Raw genomic sequence first — 21957 nt, forward strand, 5'->3', positions numbered from 1 at the left:
CCCGATGTGGGGCTCGATCCCAGGACCCCGGTATCACGACCTGAGCTGAAGGCAGACGCTTAACCATCTGAGCCACCGAGGCACCCGGTTGGTGCTTTCTTTAGGTAATTAGTTGATTATAGAAGTAACAGTTGTTTAGGTCAATGTAAATTTTTCCGATTTTTGGTAAATCCTACTAGACAGATTTTTGACATTTTTAGATTTATTGACATTGTTGTATCTTTTTATCTTATATTTCCCCCTTTCTCATTTCAATTTTTTTTTTTTAAGATTTTATTTGACAGAGAGCGAGAGCAGGAACACGGGGGAGTGGGAAAGGGAGAAGCAGGCTTCGCAGTGAGCAGGGAGCCTGATGTGGGGCTCTGTCCCAGGACCCTGGGATCATGACCTGAGCTGAAGGCAGATGCTTAACGACTGAGCCACCCAGGCGCCCCCATTTCAATTTCTTAACTGATACATAGACAAAAGGTTTTCCTTTAAAGAACCAGCCCAGCCTTTTTGTTATTTCCAGAGTTTCTGTTTACTAATTTAGTTTTTAAAAATCTTTGCTTCAGAGGAAGGAAACTATAAAGACTACTAAAAAAAAATTCCTACCAAATAGTGTGAGTAAACTGTGTCCTGTGGTGAACGGCCTTCTGTTAAGTGCGTGTCGAGGGACAAATGGAATGGCTGATTCATCCATACGTGGGTTTCTGCTGTTGAGCAGCATCTCCCCATAGACCTGTGGTATGGAGTGCTCCATGCTCTCTGGGCTTAATAGGGAGAAGATGGAGCTGATAATGCCCCTGGTAATTTTTGTGTTGGCAGAGTGGTGGTCATTTGGTGGACCAACATTAGGTAGCCCAAAATTTGTTCCACATCCAGTAAAAATGAATGAGCCCAGTGCTCCTGTTTCCTTTGACTAAGATTTTCAGAAACTGCCTAAAATGATCATGTTCTAAAGATTTTCCTAGTTCCTGGGATGTTTGAAAGCCAAACTATTGACCTGTTTGAGACTTTATGAATTTAAGGAGGGTTTTGTAAATTAGAAATTAGACTGATGCTGTTTCATGGCTCTGTGTGAACATATTACAGTACTTGAGGGACAACTTGAGTACTTGGAAATGGAATTTATCGTATTCTCCATAACAGGAATTTAAGAAGGCTCAAGAGAGAATTCTGTGAAGTGTTTCTTACCAAGCAGTTAATGTGTACATTTCTTACTGCAATGTATGTTTTTTTTTTTTTTTTTTTAAGATTTTATTTATTTATTTGACAGAGAGACAGCGAGAGCAGGAACAAAAGCAGGGGGAGTGAGAGAGGGAGAAACAGGCTTCCTGCCAGGCAGGGTGCCTGATGTGGGACTCCATCCCAGGACCCTGGGATCATGACCTGAGCCAAAGGCAGACGCTTAACGACTGAGCCACCCAGGCGCCCTGCAGTATATCTTCTAATATCTCTATAAATCTTAGTTGGTAGGTGAACTTTTTAAAAAAGTGCATATTAAGTTAGTATATTCAATTGTGGTTCATCTTAAAATATTTCTTGGCATATATGGGAAATCTGTACCTGCCTCTCAATTTTGCTGTGAACCTAAAATTGCTCTAAAAAAGTCTTAGAAAATAAAAAATATTTCCTGGAGTAAATTTCTTAGAATTGACTTATCCTGGAAAGTATGTTTTTCTTAATGTTGTTAGAAAGTAAGCAGGTATTGAGGCAACTGGATGGCTCAGTTAAGCGTCCCACTCTTGATTTCAGCTCAGGTCTTGATCTCAGGGTTGTAAGTTTGGGCCCCATGGTGGGCTCCACACTAGGCATGGAGTCTACTTAAAAAAAAAAAAAAAAAGGCAAGTATTAATATATGAACATGTGCACTGCTTCTGCATTTTAGAACCTGTAGCTCACCAGTAACATCACTGAATCTTGGATTAGCTTTTTTTTTTTTTTTTTTTTGGAACCCAGTCACTGTGTTCTCTTGAGTGTCTGTTAGCCCTACAAGAATGACTATTTGAAGGGAAATGATTCAGGAAGGACGTAGTTGGCTTGAAGTGGGAAGTTGAGAAGTGTATAGATAAAATCCATATTTGAAGAACCTTTGAGGAGGTAGCCTTAAAAATGTTTTCCAATTTGTCCGTATCTTAAGTGGCAAAGGAAGGGCAGAGATGGGAGGAATAACGAACTATATGGGAAAAAATCTTAGGCATTTTGCCACTAAAGTGAGAGTTCTCTTCTAATCCTGTCCTATGTTTGGGTGTGGTTGTGTACTGAATGGTGGTAGTAAGGTTTTACACAATTCAGTCCTATGTAATGAGACTCAGGAGTTCTTCCCTTTGAGACTAGTTCATCAGGTATGTGTTTATGAAGCGAAACCTACACTGATAAAGTGTAGACTTGGTGTCCTTGGATGCAGTTGTGTTCAGTGATGTGTGGCCCAGAATTTCACTTACTTGTCAAGAATCTAAACTTTATGACTCTGACTTACCTTTTAAATCTGTAAATCAGTGACATCCTAAAGTTGAAGAAAACTGTGTAGAGAAAAGTGATCTTTTAAATTCAGATGCTTTCAGGATGAATAGGAGATGTTCTCAACTTCAGGTAAACTCTTATACCACACTACCGTATGAGAATGCCCCACCTCTCTGCCAATGATAATAGCCTAATTTTACCAAATACACACGTATGTCCTGTCTTTACAGCAGCAGTCAGAAACGGAGACTGTTCATCTGTTTATCCCAGCCCTATCTGTTGGCGCCATTATCGGCAAGCAGGGGCAGCACATCAAGCAGCTTTCTCGCTTTGCAGGAGCTTCTATTAAGGTACTGTTCTGCCAACCGTGGCTGTTAGTGCTTTAACGACAGTAGGTCACAGGAACATGAGTCATCCTGCCACTTAATAATCGAACTGAATGTGGCAGTCCATACTGCAGCTACATAGGGTGTAACAGAAAACCCTGAACAACAGCTTCAACAAAGTAAGTTGCCTTCTCAGAAAAAAGTAGTCTGGAGGTAAGCAGTCCAGCGCTGGTGTGGTAGTTTTGGCCCACTAAGTCCCTGGACCTAGGTTAGTTCTAGCTTATCTTCCCCAGGCATGGCCTTGGTCCCTCTTGGCCCCAAATGACAATATTCTATGCTCTCGGGGCGCCTGCGTGGCTCAGTCGTTAGGCGTCCGTCTGCCTTCGGCTCAGGTCATGATCTCAGGGTCCTGGGATCGAGCCCCGCATCGGGCTCCCTGCTCCGCGGGGAAGCCTGCTTCTCCCTCTCCCATTCCCCCCACTTGTGTTCCCTCTCTCACTGTGTCTCTGTCAAATAAATAAAATCTTTAAAAAAAAAAAAAATTCTGTGCTCTCACAAATCTGGGGTCCAGCCAGTTGGAGAACACGAAGAACCTTCCTCTTACAGAGATTTCTTACTAGCCACCATAAGATATTTTTATCTCCATTTCATTGCTAAGAAACTGCATCACAAGGCCAGACACAGCTGAAAGAGCAACAGGGAAATGTTAAGCTAAATATTTTATTATTACGGAAAGTGGGATAACAAGTATCAGAGGACAGTTAATGGTATCCACCAACTAGAGAATTGTGTGCTCTGAAGATTCTGTATTTTGATATGCTGAGAAACAATATGATAACAGAGATAGCTCATTGTGTTTTAAGGTATGCACAAACTGATAATGGCTTGATGCGGTGAAATTTTTCTTCAGGAAAACATCAGTCTAGTGGGGTGTTTTTTGTTGTTAATGTTTTCTAAAAAACTTTAAAATTTTTTTTGAAGATTTTTTAATTTTTATTTATTTGACAGAGAGAGAGACAGCGAGAGAGGGAACACAAACAGAGGGAGAGGAAGAGGCAGGCTTCCCGCCAAGCAGGGAGCCTGATGCGGGGCTCGATCCCAGGACCCTGGGATCATGACCTGAGCCAAAGGCAGACGCTTAATGACTAAGCCACCCAGGTGCCCCTAAAATTTTTTTATTTAAAGGAATACGGTACTGGGGCGCCTGGGTGGCTCAGTCAGTTGAGCCTCTGACTCTTGATTTCGGCTCAGGTCATTATCTCAGGATCCTGGAATTGAGCCCCATGTAGGGCTCCAAGCTCAGTGGGGAGTCTGCCCCTCCCCTCTACATGTGTACTCTTTCATAATAAATAATCTCTAAAGAAAATCTTAAAAAAAAAATAGTACACAAAAAAGTTGGACTCAAATGTTTATAGCATCTTTATTTGCAGCTATCGCCCAAGGGGAAGCAGCACATGTTCAGCAAAGGGCAAACAGATAAACTGTGGTCCACCTATACAGAGGATATTAAGAACAAACTATTGATAGATACATGTTGGTTGGATCTCATGTTACATGCTAAGGGAAAGAACTCAGACCCAAAAGGTCGCATATTCTATGATCCAATTGTATGTAAAATCTGGAAAAGGCAGAACTATAGGGATAGAGAAAAAATTCAGTGGTTGCTAGGAACTGGAGGTGGAAGATAGGCTTGAATACAAAGAGATACCAGGAAGAATTGTGGAGAGTGACTGAACTATTTTTGATTGCGGTGGTGGTTATCTGCCTATGCATTTGTTACGAAAGAATGAATTTTACTGTGTGTAAAGTAAATAGTTAATAAAAAAGCAAAACACAGAAATAGCCCTCATGTGCTCTCTTGTAGCAAAAGATAACAAAATACATGAACAGGAAATGCAGCCAAGATAAACAGTAAAAGGGAAAGAGATGGTAAAAGACTGAGGGGTGAACCAACTTCACTGTGCTACAAGTTTCCTGATGGAGTTAAAAATAAGTCTTTGACACGTGCAAGAAGAACCTAGTAGATTGGCTTTGGAAAAACTGCATATTTAGGTGTTCAGTGTTCTCTCTTTCAGGCTTTAGAGGTTTTACAATGAGGGTAAAATGTTTTGTTTCCAAGAAAGTCTGAAACATGCACAATCTGAAAGATGCACCACCATTCTTAACACTTTGCTAGACTTACATATAAATTTCATATATGTACTTAATAGGCATATATTTGGTATTTGCTAATTATTTGTGTTCACTTACTGGACATTTAGACTGTTCCTAACTTACTCTGCACAAATAGTGCCGTGATGGACAGAGTTCTTTTAGCCAAAATGTTACATACAAACTTATTCTTTAAGGTAAGTGTATAAAAGTAGATTTGGTGAGTCGAAGGGCATGTGTTTTCAGACTTTTTAGAGACTATAGCAATTTATACTCTTAACCTCCATGTATGAGTGCCCTTAGCCCCAGCCCTCCCCCCACCAGTATTGACAGATCTAGTCAGAAAGATAAAGAATGATATTTTTGTTCCAGGGGTTTCCTGTGAATAATTCTAAGAGCCTAGACTAAAGGGAAGTAATTACTTGCTTGTGTTATAGACTCAAAATTAGTGCCCAGCATAAAGTAGGAATAGTATTAGCGTGGCTGTAGGTGACAGAGGAAGAGAGAAAAGATGACTCCATTAAAAATAAAAACATTCTTTGATTGTAAATGTGTGGGAAGAGATCTAGTAGACTACATTAGTAACTGACAGGGATCATAATGGTAGAATTTGGGGTAGTTTTTATCATTTTTTTGCTTTCTGTTCTTACATAATAATCATATATTTGGTAAATAGTAAGAATTTGCTTCTTATACACCATATGTCTAGCAGATTTTTTTCTTTTCAAACAACTACCAGCTGGGTCCCCAAATCCTATGACTGCATAAGAATGCTGGTTTCCTCTCCCTTCAATAGCCTCTGCAACAGTTCCCCTGGCCCAGGCTTTTTGTGTGATTTCATATATTCTGCAAAAATAGAAAAGCCATTTACTTTCCTTCTGCCAAGTTAGTGCTAGTTTATTTCATGTAATTCTAACGAGCGTACTTCAGGGGAATTTACCAATAGTCTTAGATTTGTGAACATAGCAGTTTCTTGCACATACAGACCTGGGGTTCTGATGCATATGGGCCAAAGACCATACTTCGAGCACCACTGGTGTAATGATGAGGAACATGGGCAGTGGAGACAAATCCAGTTCTCCCTCCAGCTGGATTAGCTATGTGATCATGGATGGGCCAGGTAACTCAACTTCTTCAGCCTTGTTTCCCCTCTGTAAAGTACAGGTACCACCTCATTAGAACCTAGTGAGGATTAGCTGAGATTGCATGTGGACATTTACATCAGGGCAGGCCACAGTGTAAGTGCTCAGTTCATGGCAGGAGCCAGAAATAATGAACCCACGTTAATCACTGCTGCTCTGTAGCTTTCTTCCAGAAGGCTTTCATTTTACATTTCAGGAAGTTGTGCACAAATGTCAGGCTGGTGTGTGTTAACATTTCTGTCAGTGGCACCCGAATGTGTCATCCCCCCTTGATGTGTCTGTTACAGATTGCTCCAGCTGAAGCACCAGATGCTAAAGTGAGGATGGTGATTATCACCGGGCCACCAGAGGCTCAGTTCAAGGTATGTGTTCTAGAGTGTGTGCACATGTAACAAATGAATGGATTCAAAGAATGTTAATGCTTTCTTTTCAGGAACTCCATATCCTGGCTTCTCCCTTAATAAAACTCAGTAAAAACAATCTCCCAATGGAAAATCGTAAGGCTAAGAACAGAGCAGAAACATATCCAGAGTTACCCTTCAAAAAAAACAAAAAAACAGACTTTGTTTCAATTTTGAGAGTTTTGTAATGGTTGCTGGGTTTACCTATCTCCCAAAAGAGAATTTACTCAGTGCCTTCTTACTATGCGAAGGTGAGACCTTTAAGACTGACATTTACAAACTGTCCGGTTATTATGCCGTGGAACGCTTGTTCCCCAGATTTCCCTCTTGTCCTTGAGAGGCCTTAACCTTGAATTAAAATGCCCCCCTTTCTCTTACCCTTGTATTAACTCTGAGCCCTTGTCCATAGTCTGACTACAAATCACTCTAATACTTCCAATTTTACAAGCAGAAATGGTAGGAACTCTTCTGGCATTTGTTCTGGTGTGAACCATTGTTTGTATTTATTGGGGCTTGGGACCTTTGCAGCTGGAATGCCCTTCGTTGTATACTGAGAGTTGATGAGCAAAGACTGGGCATACAGGCTGCCCGTTCAAATCCCAGCTCTATCATTTATCTGCTTTGTGACCTTGGGCAAATTACTTAACCTTTCTCTGGCTACTCAGCTGTAAAATGAGGATTAGAACACCCACAAGGTTGAAACAAGGTTATAAGGTATAAAGAATATATAAAGTGCTTAGAATAATCCTTGCCACATAGGAAGCACAATATAAATAAGCTGGTGGTGGTGTTCAGCAGACTCGGGGTGAATCAGACTGACTCTGCCAAATTCTCAAGCACATACTTTCAAGTACATGATTTCTCCCATAAAACTTAGTACAAGTGTTGTAAAAATAACTACTGCATTCAAATTTAACTACTTTATCCCAAACCCATGTCTTATTCTTAGCACCTGTGTAACAGGACAACTCTTGAACCTTACGTTCCCTTAGCTCTAAAACGTGGCTAGTAACGGTGCCTACTTCTCCCCAATTTCCCCCCTGTTAAAATATCACTGTCATAGATCTCTCTTTTCTATGGGCCATTTTTCAGTAAAAATCCAAAGCTTTTTTCATTTCATTTACAGGAAGAACAGGAAACAAAAGGAGGTGCTTTGAGATGTGGGTGCAGTTGGCTAGGCTCTAACTCAGGTGAAGAAATTTAGTCTCTTACACCAGCCTTATGGTCCAGGCAGTTGAAATCCTAACTCAGAAATGTTGCAAACTGTTTCCTATCCCAAACCTACAGGATCAGTCACTTTTAGTTTGAAATCTTAAAAGATAAACATAGACATCAATTACTGTGTTTCTTCTTGGTGCTGATCTCTTTTTTATAAATGGAACTATCTTATAATTCCTATAATTGTATGCTGGGAAACTCGGTTTGTTTCCCTATGTCCTTCAATGCCCATGTGGTATGGTATAGTCATCTTAAATGGAATATTTAAGAAAAGCTGTAATGCTTAAATATTTATGTGATCAGTGATAATTACAAGTGAATTATTTTAGAGATCTAAGGAGTGGTAAACCTCCTATCCCATATTTTTTCTGATGAATTAGAGAGCTTTTGTTTTGTAAGAGAGATGTATATCCCTATGTCCTTTGACTGTGTTAATACCTAGATCTGTGGCCTGAGACTTTGAAAATGAATGGAATATAGGGTACCAAGATGGATTTTGTTTTTTCTGTAACCCCCTCTAATGAGCTTATTTCTGCACCAATGAAAATGTAAAATGTGTTGGGGACTTTCGTTTTTATGATACTCTGGTAGCTTGTCAGATTAAACCAACTCTGACTTCTTTATCCTTTGGTATATACTAGAGCAAATTAATGGCTGTACATAATAGAAGTTTAAGTATAATGTCTCGTTGTATGCAGTAGGTATCAGGATGTGTTGACTGTAAGTATCGTAAGTGTGTGTGTCAACCTGATTTTGTTGCTTTATTCAAAGTAGAAGCCACTCGGCTAAGATGAAGAAACCCTTCAGTAGAAAATATCCTTTCAGCAGGTGTGAGCCTGCCACAGCTGCCTCTGCAGTTCTTCCCCGTCTCTTAGCCTCAAGAAAAACGCAATTACTTTCTTACTGAAAGCAGGAAAGATTTTACCTTTTACAATCTGAGGGCAAATGGCCATTTGCCCACAAAAATGATTCATTTTTAGTTAGGCCGAATACTAATTGGCTTTAATTCTTTTTGTTCAAAGAACAGATCGTATTCTTGGGTCAGTCATTCAGTTGCCACCTCTGTGGTGCCTGGTTGTTACTGTGAACCTTCCTAACTTTGCCTCTTAAGCCATCTGCAACAGTCTGTCCCCTGCAGATGTCCCTACCAAGAGCCATTCCAGTGGATTTGGGCCATCTCTGAAGTTAATGGACCTTCATGAATGACACTGACAGACTATGTTCTCATCTGTAGGCTCAGGGAAGAATTTATGGAAAAATTAAAGAAGAAAACTTTGTTAGTCCTAAAGAAGAGGTGAAACTTGAAGCTCATATCAGAGTGCCGTCCTTTGCTGCTGGCAGAGTTATTGGAAAAGGAGGCAAAACGGCAAGTACTTCAGCAAAACCTGTGCAGTGGTATGAAAGGGAAAGCGTTGAAAGGTACTTAGGAGTTCCAAGTCCCTGAATTTGGGCTAACTTGTAAAAAGCAGGATCATCTGGGCCAAGGTTTGGAGAAGACTGCCTTCCATTCTTCCTGTTGGTGTCAGCACTAGTCGAAGTAATGCCTTGCTTCGAGCCCACTTTGTGTGGGAGGACTCTCATGTACAAGGGGCATTTAGCATTTTTGGTTGACGTAACTTCAGCTTTTGATTTTTGCACACTTGATGGAAAGAAAACTTCTTAAAATGTCATCTACCTTTATAACCTACCTCTGTAACAAAAAAGCAAATGGTTGCCAGTTTCTCTTTAGCACATATAACTTCTAAGGTGTTAATTTTGAAGTAATTGAGTGCATCCACTTTGGAATCAGACTTTCAGGGATTCAGTCTCGTTCTGCCATTCACTTGTGTAATGGGTCAAATCAATTTTTTTGGCTAAGTCTTAGTTTACTATCATCTTGAAATGGGCACAGTACTGATAACCTGATAGAATTATCGGTGGTTTAGATGAAATTTGTAAAGCCACAGTTTAGTGTTTGGCACATAGTAAGTGCTCAGCAAATGCTAATTTTTTTAAAACCTCAATTTAACATGATCTGTGTTTATCTTGTTCAGGTGAATGAGCTCCAGAATTTGTCAAGTGCAGAAGTAGTTGTCCCTCGTGACCAGACACCTGATGAGAATGACCAAGTGGTTGTGAAAATAACTGGTCACTTCTATGCTTGCCAGGCAAGTGGGCTCTAATGTCATAAGCAAGCTCTTTTGCTGCTTTCCCAAATGGAAGCAATTCTCCTGTGGGTGTGCCCCCACCCCATATAAATCTTCAGCGTTGTTTGGTGCTTAACACACTTAATCCCTTTTTAGCAGGTAATTTCAGACTACTAGGAAACTAAACTAGTATGTATCTTTAACCTTCAAATCTGGAGTTGTTAAAATGGAAGAGTAAAATCACTTTTAGTAACCTTTGATTAGGTAGAAATTTCAAATCTCTCTCCTTTTGCAGGTTGCCCAGAGAAAAATTCAGGAAATTTTGACTCAGGTAAAACAGCACCAACAGCAGAAAGCTCTGCAAAGTGGACCACCTCAGTCAAGACGGAAGTAAAGGCTCAGGAAACAGCCCACCACAGAGGCAGATGCCAAACCAAAGACAGATTGCTTAACCAACAGACGGGCGCTGAACCCCTAATATCCAGAATTACATGCACAAGTTTTTACCTAGCCAGTTGTTTCTGAGGACCAGGCAACTTTTGAACTCCTGTCTCTGTGAGAATGTATACTTTATGCTCTCTGAAATGTATGACACCCAGCTTTAAAAAAATAAATAAGTGGGGGGAGGGAGGGAAAGAGAGGAGCTCTGCACTTCCCTTTTGTTGTATTCTCGGTGTAACAAATATTCTAATTTTTCTTAATATACCCCCCCTAATGCCAGAAATCGGCTAAATTCATAAAATATAGATTGCTCCAAAGTCCAATTGTTAAAATTGGATCAGAATGCAATGATTACAGGAACTTAAGCTATTAGCATAGAAAAACTGTTCTCAGTTTTATTTTTATCTAACACTAACATGAATAACCTAAGGGAAGTGCTGAATGGTGTTGGCAGGGGTATTAAACGTGCATTTTTACTCAACTACCTCAGGTATTCAGTAATGCAATGAAAGCAAATTGTTTTTGTTTTTGTTTTGGAAAATTTTATATACTTTATAAAGATAAAAGTCCAACAGTTTTTTAAAAAACTTTAATTAGCTAACAGGAAAATAACAGAAAAATTTTACTTCTGGCTGGTGACCGTAAAGCTGGAAAATTAATTTCAGGTTTTTTGAGGCTTTTGACACCATTAGTTGGAAAGTCCAATAAATGTTCAGTGATATGGAGCAGTGCCTATATTTGGAGAGCAGCAATACCATTTAGTTTTTCGTTTATGGTAGGGAACTCTTTTGATGGTACTAACAGAGCAAAGTGGTTGCAGGAGGTTTTGGAACGGCTAGTTTAAATGGCTTCAGGAGACTTCAGTTTTTTTGTTTGGGTACGTGATTAAATGCATAAAAATGCTTTGTGCTTTAGACTATCACTACCTAAAGTGCATCAATGAAGAGATGCAGCCCCTGTGGACTCTGGCAAAAAGCAAGCTTCAGCTTGTCCTACAGGATGCTTAGTTTGCCAACACGCTTCAGACCAGTTGGTCTACACTTTGAGCAGACCCCGACAGAACTGCTTCGTGAAGACCAATGGGGTACTCAGACGGTGGGACAGTGTTTAAGGGCAGTATCAAGGCTACATCTCCATGTGCCAGGCACTGTCATGAGCCTCACTAAGCTGTTTTGAAGATTTTTAAACAATGATCAATCAAGAAAAATATAAGGCCACCTAAAATATTACATAAAATACAGCAGGATTTCTGTATTCTCTGCAACCAATTATTTGAAAAGTCAAAAAGTAGAGGATACCAGAAAACAATATTTGGAATATAATTTGACTGTGAGAACACATTTGACCTTTGATACAGGATACTGAATTCATGTGCCCATTCCTTAACTTGATGGCAGAGCCTAGTATGTACAATTATGTGGGTGTGGGTGGTCTCCAAGGCCACAGTGCTCTCAGAATTGTTTGCTTTTGTTCATTGAATGATCAGTCATCATTATCACACTGATCTGAAGGGCATATATAATAAGCCTTTGAAAAATATGGGCTCCTTTGTATTTCAAGATGAATTTCTACAGACTAGATAACGTTTTTCTGAAGATCACTGTTATCAATTAAACATTTTCAAAATGACTTGAAATGTTTTCCTTAATGTTTTCAGAAAACCAGTTTATTTTGTAGTTTTAGCCAAAAAGTGCCCTTTGTCACACAATTCACCTAGCATTCATAATTTTTTCATATAATGAATTGCAAAAATAAAATCATAGACTGGCTTTCTGGTTGGATTTCAGGTGAGATGTGCTTAGGCCAGAGCTCTTCCTCAGTGTTTAATTTTTCCCATGTTTGTTGTTTTTTTTTATATATATATATACAGATAGGTGCTGCATTTATATCTGCTGGTTTAAAATTCTATCATATTTCACTTCTAGCCTTTAGCAAATCATGTTTTACCTTTAATTAAGCAATGGTAATGGAGTATCTAATTATGTAATTGAGTTTTGTACTCACCGCACATGGATCATTCCTCATCTGTAATGTGCCCCAAATGCAGCTTCGTTTTCCAGATACCTTGATGCAGAATAAAGTTTTTCATCAGTAGGTGCAGCCTGGTGTATGGTATGTTTTATTTCTGGTTTTTCAAAAAAATGTGAATGTTCAAATTTAATCAAGCTATAAACTCAGATTTTTAAGTAATACTATGTCAATCTCAATTTACCACTAGATATTGGTGCTTACCTTATTCTCTTCATTCTATAGTACTTACTGTGGATCTTGATACTACTGGTGCCTATGAAGTAAGAACTGTAAGTTTTAAGTAATAAGACCAATGGGGTGGTTATATTTTTTGCTTTATTTAAAAAAAAAAAAAAAAATGGCTGTTCCAGAATAAGATTTACACTTAGGCAAAATCAAACTGTGGGCAGAGTACAGGGGCCAATGTTAACTCTGGGAAATCCTGCTGGGATCTCAGGAATAAAAACAATATATTAAAATTTTAGTTTAAATGTACTGATTCTTGGTGTGACAATCAGCTCACTTACCTACAATTTCCACATTCATTTATTTAGCATGAGTGCCCACAGATAAGGCTTGTTTTGACAACAACCTGACCAATCAGGTGGAGTTTGAGAGCTGTATTTTTAAGAAGTAACTCAATCCAATTCTGATAATGACTAACAATTCATATCATTTTATTCTCATTTGAACTCCACTGGAGTCAGGGATGAAGTGTCCTCTTCTATTCCAAGAATGAAGTCTTCAGGTAAAGTCTCAGGTGCTATCTGTGCTAACTGGTCATCATAAGAACGTAGGGTCCATAATTTCTCTAATTCATAGGTTTCTCTGGTTTCTGGAAGCATCAAGTGAATCACCATGCTGCCTATCAATCAAGGACAGATAAGAGTTAAAAATAAAGAAGCAGTTCATTAGCTTTTATTTTTGTGCTCTCACAAACCTCTGTGATAGAACAGTGGTTGTCAAAGTATGGACCCCAGATTAGGATTACCTGGGGATTTACTAGAAATGCAAATTATGGATACCTTTCCTACAAAAATACCATAGAAATGACGTTCTGCTTTTCTAAGTGCATCATACAGGAGGTACATGAGAGCAATATGTAACATTCCTGGTGATGTTGACTTCACTCTCCATGGGTATCACATTTCTGCATATCCTATGAGCAAAGCATGGATTGCCTTTTGTTCTAGACTATCTTTTCAAGGACGACCGTGTAGTGAACAGTCTCAGAGGCCATCTCCCTCTGGAACAAAGGACAGGTTTACTTATAGCAGGGGTTCTCAGGACATTTTTGATTTTCACAAATGGGGCTGGAGAAGAGAAGGGAGACTGCTAAACATCCTACAATGCACAGGCTATATCTCCCCACTCCCACCTGAATCACGTGGTCCTCAGCCTTAGCAGAAAAAGTGTCTTCCACCACAGCAAGTGTGGGTCTGTTTCCTGCCCATTATAAACCGGGTTCCTCTCAGAACTTTGTCTGCAGATGTCATCTGGCCCTGTGTTTCTCTATTAGAAACGGGGGCTCAGGGAAGCTGGTGAGGAAAAAAAATGCTGCTACTGTTACTGTGATGAGTAATAAAACTGTCCTTCATCTCTAACCCAGGAATAGCTTGGAGTCTTTGACTAATACCCATGAAACTGGGCAGCTAACTTGTTATAAAATCTCAGACCCTTCACAGTTCTTAACAATTACTGTTTTTTCCTTTTTAATAAGTATCTTGTGGGGGAAATACTCTGAAACTATGTATATATTAATACCCAAATTTATTAAGTCTTTTCAAAACTCCAGTCCTCTGCTCTTATCCTTCTCATTACCTGGAATGCCCTTTAACCTTCACCTCATCAGAGTCATTCTGGGCCAATGTTATGTACACGCCAAGCCTTCTACCACCACTGTGGGACCTCTCCCATGTTATCCACTCTGCTCTCCACCATCTTTCTGACCTGCATGGCTAGTTATATACGTATCACATTAGGTGAGGATTTCACATGCTAGTAAGACCTCTTGGGTTATAATTAAAACTTACTGTAAACAAATAATAAAAATTTCACATGAAAAAAAGCAATCTGAATCTCAAATCCTTTTGCAACTGAAAACAGTTCAAGATTAGGATAAAACAAGTATTTATCTGTAAAATATGTCAAAATAACTTACCAAAGTCCACGCACAGCCAGTCATCAGTGTCCTTCCCTTCAATCTTAACATGAGGCTCACTTTTATATTTCAGGTATTTATACTGAAAAAAGCCAGATTATATATTAGGGGGGGGAGGGTGGAGGAAGTCTCTGTTCTCACTGAGGATGGTCTTTGGGGTATTTTTCTTGATCTTAAGAGGAATGAGCAGGCTAGTTCTCAAATTAACTACACCCCATAATAAACAAGTTGAGGACACTATTCCCCCCCCTAAATCCTACCTACCTCCTATCCTCTCTCTACTGAATCCTCCTGCCCAAACCCTTCTGAAAGGGCCATCCTACTCATATCCACCAAGGTGTCTCTGAGGCAGAGAGGACCAAGCTCTAACATCTGGTCCTCATGTACATCAACCACCTTCAGGATAATGTTCATGGGATTTTATCATCCCATGTCTCTATTCCCAACAGGTCTTATGAATGGTCCAAAACAACAGATATACTAGTACCAGACAAATAGACTTTAAGTCAAAAACTATTACAAGAGACAAAGAAGGATACTAATACAATGATAAGAGGGTCAAATACCCCAGATGATATAATGATTATAAACATATGCACCAAAAATCAGAACTCCTAAACATATGGAAACATTGACAGAACTGAAGGGAGCAACAGATGACAACACAACAATATAGAAGACTTAATACTTCATTTTCAATAATGGATAAAAAAACCAGACAAGATCAATAAGGAAATAGATGACTTGAACAACACTACAGGCTAAATGGAGCTAACAGACATTAATAGAACATTCTACCCAAAAGCAGAATACACATTTTCCTAAAGTGTACATGTAACATTCTCTAGGAAAGATCATATGTAGGCTACAAAACAACTCTCAATAAATTTAAAAAGACTGAAATTGCAAAGTATATTTTCTGATCACAATGAAATGAAACTAGAAATGAACAGCAGGAAAACCAAAAAGCTATAAAAACAATGAGTCGAAGATACCACAAGGGAAATCAGAAAATATCTTGAGACAAATGAGATTAAATTACAACATACCAAAACTTAATGGGATACAGAGCAAGTAGTGTTAAGAGGGAAATTTATAGTTATAAATGCTTCCATGAAAAAAAAAGTTCCCAAATCAACAACCTAAATTTACACCTTAGGGAACTAGGAAATGAGGAACAAATTAAAGCTGGTAGAAGGAAGGAAACAAAGATTAGAGAAAACCAAAACTGATAAAAATCCATGAAACCAAGATTTGGGCCTTGAAAAAGATAAACAAAACTGACAAATCTTTAGCTAGGCTAAGAGAAAACAGAAGACCCGAATAATTAAAATGAGAAATAAGCAAGGGGACATGACTTCTTAAAAAAAAGCATTGTGAGTGCTATGAACAACTACACATCAGCAAACTGGATAATTTAGACAAAATGGACAAATTCCTACAAACACACAACTTACCAAGATTGAACTGGGATGAAATTGAAAACCTCCAAACACTATTATATCTCAATTAAAAAAGAAAGAAAGAAAAAAAGAAAAGAAAAAAAAAAACGATCTCCCAACAAAGAAAAGCCCTGACCAGATGGTTTCACTGGTGAATTCTACCATTTAAACAAAAGCTAACACAAATTCTTCTCAAACTCTTCCAAAAAATTGAAAAGGCAACACTTCATAACTCATTCTATGAAATTACCATTACCATGAAACCAAGGCCAAAAGACACTACAAAAAAGAAAAAAGAAAACTACAGACCAATATCCTTGATGAACACTGATGCAAAAATCCTCAATAAATTACTAGCAAGCCCAATTCAACAGCACATTAAGAGGATTATACACCATGACTGAGTGGGATTTATTCCTGGAATGGAAGGATGGTTCCACATGAAAATCAATCAATATAATAAACCACATCAACAAAATGAAAAACAAAAGCCACAGGATCATCTCAAATTTATGCAGGAAAGTATTTTACAAAATTCAACACCCTTTCATGATAAAAATACTCAACAAACTAAAAGATGAAAAGATAAAAGATAAAACTCAAGATAACAAAGGTCATACATGAAAAGCCTATAGCTATTATCCTACTCAATGGTGAAAGATTGAAAGTTTTTAGTTTTTCCTCTAAGGTCAGGAACAAGCCAAGAATGCCCACTTTTGCCACTTCTATTCAACACAGTGCTGGAAGTTCTGGCCAGAGAAATTAGAGCAAGGGAGGGGAAAAAAAAAAAAGGTAACCAAATTGGAAAAGAAATAATAAAATTATCATGGTTTACAGACAACACGACTTATATGTATAAAACCCCAAAGATTCCACAAAATCACATGTTAAAATAAATGAATTCAGCAAAGTTGTAGGATACAAAATTAACATGCCCAATCAGCTGTGTTTCTATACACTACCTAATCAACAACCTGAAAAGGAAATTAACAATTTCATTTACAATGGAATCATAAAGAATAAAATACTTACCAATAAATTTAACCATGGAGACAAAAGACTTGTACACTGAAAACTACAAGATGTTGCTAAAGAAATTAAAGATGACATCAACAAACAGGCACTCTATTCATGGACTGGAAAACCTAATATTGTTAAAATGTTAGTACTACCCAAAGCTAATTCAATGCAATCCCTACCAAAACCCCAGTGACTTTTTTTTTTTTTTGCAAAAGTAGAAAATTCCATCCTAAAATTTATATGTAATCTAAAAGGACCCCAAACAGCCAAAAACAATCTTGAAAAGTCAGAACACGTTGGAGCTCTCAACTTACTGATTTCAAAACTAACTACAAAGCTTTCATAATCAAAACAGTGAGCAAGCAGGACACCTGGGTGGCTCAGTCAGTTAAGCATCCAACTCTTGGTTTCAGCTCAGGTCATGATCTCAGAGTCGCGAGATTGTGCCACGTGACAGCCCATGCACTCAGCGCAGAGTCGGCTTGAGATTCCCTCTGCCCACCACCCACCTGTGTACTCTCTCAAATAAATAAAAATCTTTTTAAAAAGGGTGAGGCACCTGGGTGGCTCAGTCGGTTAAGCATCTGCTTTAGGCTCAAATCATGATCCAGGGATCCTGGGATCAAGCCCTGCCTCAGGCTCCCCGCTCAGTGAGGAGCCTGCTTCTCCCTCTGCCCCACCCCTCTCTGCTTGTGCTCTAATAAATAAATAAAATCTTAAAAACAAAACCAGTGAGCAAGGGACACCAGTGGAATAAAAGAAAGAGTCCATACAATCAAACGATTTTCAACAGGGATGCCAAGTTCATTCAATGGGAAAAGGGCAGTCCTTTCAACAAATGGAGCAGGGAAAACTACACATCTCCGTGCAAGACAACAAAGTTGGACCTGTACTTTACACCATCTACAAAAAAAAAAACTTAAAACCAATCAAAGACCTAAACATATGACCTAAACCTTTTAGCAGAAAACACAGCGGAAAGGCTTCCTGACACATGACACTGAATTTGGCAATGACTGCTTGGATAGGACACCAAAGGCACAGGCCCAACAACAGATAAACTGGACTTTATCATAATTAAAAGCTTTTGTGCATCCAAGGACACTACCAATAGTAAGACAACCTAAAGAATGAAAGAAAATATTTGTAAATCACATACTTGTTTTGGGATTAATATCCAGAATATATACAGAACTCCTACAACTTCACAACAAAAAAAACCCAATGTGATTAAAACATAGACAAAAGACTTCATTAGGCTTTTTCCCAAAGACATACAAATGGCCAGTAACATGTAAGAGGATGCTCAACATCACTAATCATCAGGGAAGTGCAAATCAAAACCACAATGAGATGCCACTTCCACCCATTAGGATTACTGTGATCAAAAACCCAGAAAATAAGAAGTGTTGGCAAAGATACAGAGAAACTGGAAGCCTTGTGAACTGCTGGTGGGAACGTAAAGTGGTGCGGCCACTAAGGAAAAGAGCATGGTGGTTCCTCAAAAAATTAAAAGCAGAATTACCATGATCCAGCAATTCCAATCCTAAAATTAAAAGCAGGGACACGAATAGACATTTCTACATTCACGTTTATAGCAGCAATATTCACAATCTCCAAAAGGCGGAAGCAACCCAAATGAAAATCAAATGGATGAATTGATAAAATGTGATCTATACATATAATAAAATGCTCAGCCTTCAAAAGATGAAATTCTGACACAAGCCACAACATGGATGAACCCTGAAAACATTATGCTAAGTGAAATAAGCCAGTCATAAATGATAAATAGGGTATGGTTCTACTCACATGAGGTACTTAAGAGTAGTTGAATTCAGAGAGACAAAGCAGAATGGTGGTTGCCAGGATCGAGAGGGAGAATGGAAAATTACTGTTCAATGTGTACAGAGTTTCAGTTTTGCAAGATGAAAAACATTCTGGAGATGGATGGTGGTAAATGACTGCACAATGATGTGAATGTAACTAATGCCACTTAACTGCACACTTTAAAAAATGGTAAAATGGTTAAAATGTAAAACCTCTCATTCCTTTTATATCTCCAAGTGCAATGGTCACTTCTAAGTCTTCATCTTACTCTGTCCCACTAGAACATCTAACAGAGATCCTGGGACCCTGTCTTGAAACTCTTATAACTCTATGCCCTCTTGGTTCTCTTTCTGTCTCTCCAACTACTTTTTGGAATCTTCCTTTGCTTTGCAATATTGCACCAGGGTTCTGTTTTCAGTCCCCTTCTTGTTTTACCACCCTTCTCTAGGCAAATCTAACTTTGTTTTGGTCTTAACCGTCTGACTAATTTTCTACTAGCTGAGAGAGTTTATGCTCCCCTTTAGAGTGTTACCAGAATCAGCTAAAGGCCTCCAAGTATATTCCTCACTCTGATTCCTATTCAGTCTAATTAGAAAATGAACTGCCTTCCCTTTCCTCAACTAGACCTATGAATTTGGAGGGTGAGGACTAGATCTTTTCCATCCTTCCAATACCCAGCACAGTGCTTGGAAACACTGGACACATTCAAACATTTGAATTAAACTACAGGCCAACATGGTCCAATAGAACTTTTTGCAATTATGGAAACGTTTTATAGTTGTGCTGTACAATATGGTAGCCATTAGCCACATGTGGCCACTCAGTACCTGAAATATGGCTAGTACAACTGTAGAACTGAATTTTTATAATTAGTCACATGTGGCTAGTGGCTACCACAATGAACAGTGCTGCTCTAGAAATTCCTTTGGGTTATACTGTCTTCTAGCCTGCCTCAAATTATTTATTTTTATATTTTTATTTATATTTTTAATTAATTCATTCATTCATTCAATGACCACAAGAGACAGAATTAGAAATATCCTGACTCATTGGTCCCCATAACTTTCACTATCAACGAACATCAAACACTCATGCAAATACTGAGAATCTGGGCTTCTTACATCACCTCATGATGGATGTACTTTTTAAGTGCTGCTCCTCAGCATGATGCATTGACACTCTTAAGTTAATGATTCCAAAGAGAAAAGAAAGCATCCTACCATTTTCACAATGTAGTGGGCCATTGCGTGCAAGTGTCGGGTGGAAGTTCCGCTACCAATCACAAAGTAATCTGTATATTTCAATTCTGGAGGAACCTTGATCACACAAATGTCTCTTGCATTTTCTTGCCTCAGGAGTGAAACCAGCATATCGATGTCAAACTTGGGACCGGTATGATCTGAAATGCACAAAGATTCACTTGTGTCAGGTGGCCAAGCAGAAGATTCTGTATGCATCCAGATGCAGCAGCTAACAATGAAACTGCTCCTCCATGAGGGTGTTTAGATCTAAAATGTTTTGAAAGACAGCAGCGTCCAGGCCTCCTGGAAGCTAAACCTGGGCAGTGATTTCATACAGCATCACTCAACTTTTATGGGAAGAGTGAATGTTCAGGTTACACAGAGCCACCACACATCCTTTGCTATTACCACATGCAAGTAAAACCATACATCCACAACAAATGGCTTTCTGTTTACTAATACTTGAGGAAATGAGCGACACACCTCCAACATACACAGAACTACAACTGTGACCTGAAAAGGCTCTTAGTATCTGGTCCACAATCTTAACACTTGAGAGATGAGGAAAATTAGGCCTAGCAGAATAAATGAGTAGGCCCCAAGCCAACCTTGGGGAGAGCTAAAACTTTAACAGTGAGAGCTAAACTTTAACAGTGATTTTCATTTTGAATCCTCAAGGTTTTCTTATAAAGCCATTTGGGTTATGTAGCAACTGTTATCTGTGAAAACTTACCTTTCTTTTTTCTGTAGAGATTTGCATATTCTGTTCTTTACCTTGGAGTATTAGAACCTATAAACTGTAGCTCTCTTACGTTCTAAAACTGATTCCCAAGAACCCGGTGGCTAAGTCCACTAAGACCTCTCCCTCTCACACCCCAACCTTTCACAGATGAGATCTGTTTACAATCTCTCAAATTTCTAAAAACTTGCAATAATTAGAGGACCTTCAATTGGCCCCGTCTCCTATCAGCGATTATGCATCTCTTGGACTCCAGCCCTAGCTATTCCTCAGAATCCTCACACCCTCACACTTTTGCCAAGTCCACTTCTCGGGACTCTAGGAAGAGTATGAAGGGAGCTGAGGACAGTGAGGCTGTGATGCCAAGGGTCCGATGCGGCCATTCGGACGTCTGGGGTTTTGGAGACGTCAGTTTCTCTCTCGGCCCGTTAAACGCAAAGTTGATGCCAACATCTTTGAAGTCCCTTCCAGCTCTTGAGCTGTAGGAGCTTTGTGACTCCAAGAGAAAATGCATAAATAGGGGAACTGAGAGGCTCCTCGACAGAGACCTGGCTCCCGGCTGCCCGGAGGGGTCGCCGCCGCCGCCGCCGCCGCCCTCCTCCAGGCTCGTACCTGCAGTGCCTGACTCCGGGCGCCCCCGACCGGCTGCCCCCTCCGCCCGCTCCTCCAGGCCCGGTCCGCCGTGCAGGCCGCGCGCGCGGTCCGGGGTCAGGCAGGCCCGGCCCAGCGCCGGTCCCGCCTTAAGCCGCCCCGCGGCCAGCAGCCCAAGCCGCGGCCCGGAGCCCACCGAGGGCCCCGCTCCCGCGGATAGAGCCCTACGCCACAGCAGCGACGCAAGCCGCCGCGCCACACAGCCTCCGGAGCCCATCGGCTTCGGCGAGCGACGACTCACGGGGCGGGCCTTAATGGAGCCCGAGCAGGTCGGCTTTCCATTGGCCAGGCCAATGCGTCAAGGCCTAGAAAATTTACGTAAGGGGCGTGGGCGGGGCCAGAGCCCGGAGGTGGGCGGAGTCTGAAGGCCAGTGGGCCGGGCGGTGACCCGGAAGGGCTGATTTGGGTTGAGGTTCGGTAGGAGTCGGAGGGCTGGTATTCGACTGCCCACCCCTTGCTTTGCTCTACGTCGTGGTGCAGTGCGCTAAGGTGTTCACTCTCTTCTCTAAATGTCTTCCTCCACTGGAATGTAAACTGCACGAAAGCAGTTTGGTTTGTTTTGAACTGGTCTCCACGGAACCTAAAAGAGCTGGTACTGAATGTATGGAAGTTGCTG

General features: G+C 39.9%; 2 protein-coding genes across 4 annotated transcripts in view; one reads left to right on the top strand and one right to left on the bottom strand.

The window, feature by feature from the left end:
• Positions 1-12350, top strand: part of IGF2BP3 (insulin like growth factor 2 mRNA binding protein 3) — a 157537-nt gene extending 145187 nt beyond the window's left edge. The window contains exons 11-15 of one of the 3 annotated variants that reach the window (XM_006729397.3): positions 2676-2795; positions 6352-6426; positions 8918-9049; positions 9717-9830; positions 10105-12350. In XM_006729397.3, the coding sequence (XP_006729460.1) occupies positions 2676-2795; positions 6352-6426; positions 8918-9049; positions 9717-9830; positions 10105-10203 (540 nt within the window). In that variant the 3' untranslated portion in view covers positions 10204-12350. Of the gene's footprint in view, positions 1-2675; positions 2796-6351; positions 6427-8917; positions 9103-9716; positions 9831-10104 lie in introns of those variants that run through there. The other 2 variants (XM_006729396.3, XM_081800403.1) reach the window with 2 other exon arrangements.
• Positions 12351-12608: 258 nt separating this feature from the next.
• Positions 12609-21583, bottom strand: MALSU1 (mitochondrial assembly of ribosomal large subunit 1). The gene is made up of 4 exons (XM_006729399.3): positions 21303-21583; positions 19931-20109; positions 14422-14503; positions 12609-13125 (listed from the first exon to the last, which is right to left on the bottom strand). Exons 1-4 carry the CDS (start codon positions 21556-21558, stop codon positions 12944-12946), a joined length of 699 nt encoding a protein of 232 aa, XP_006729462.1. The 5' UTR covers positions 21559-21583; the 3' UTR covers positions 12609-12943.
• Positions 21584-21957: the final 374 nt, after the last annotated feature.

This window comes from Leptonychotes weddellii, chromosome 12 (genome assembly GCF_054177405.1).
Source record: "Leptonychotes weddellii isolate Sample4059 chromosome 12, ASM5417740v2, whole genome shotgun sequence".
Lineage (NCBI taxonomy): Eukaryota > Metazoa > Chordata > Mammalia > Carnivora > Phocidae > Leptonychotes > Leptonychotes weddellii.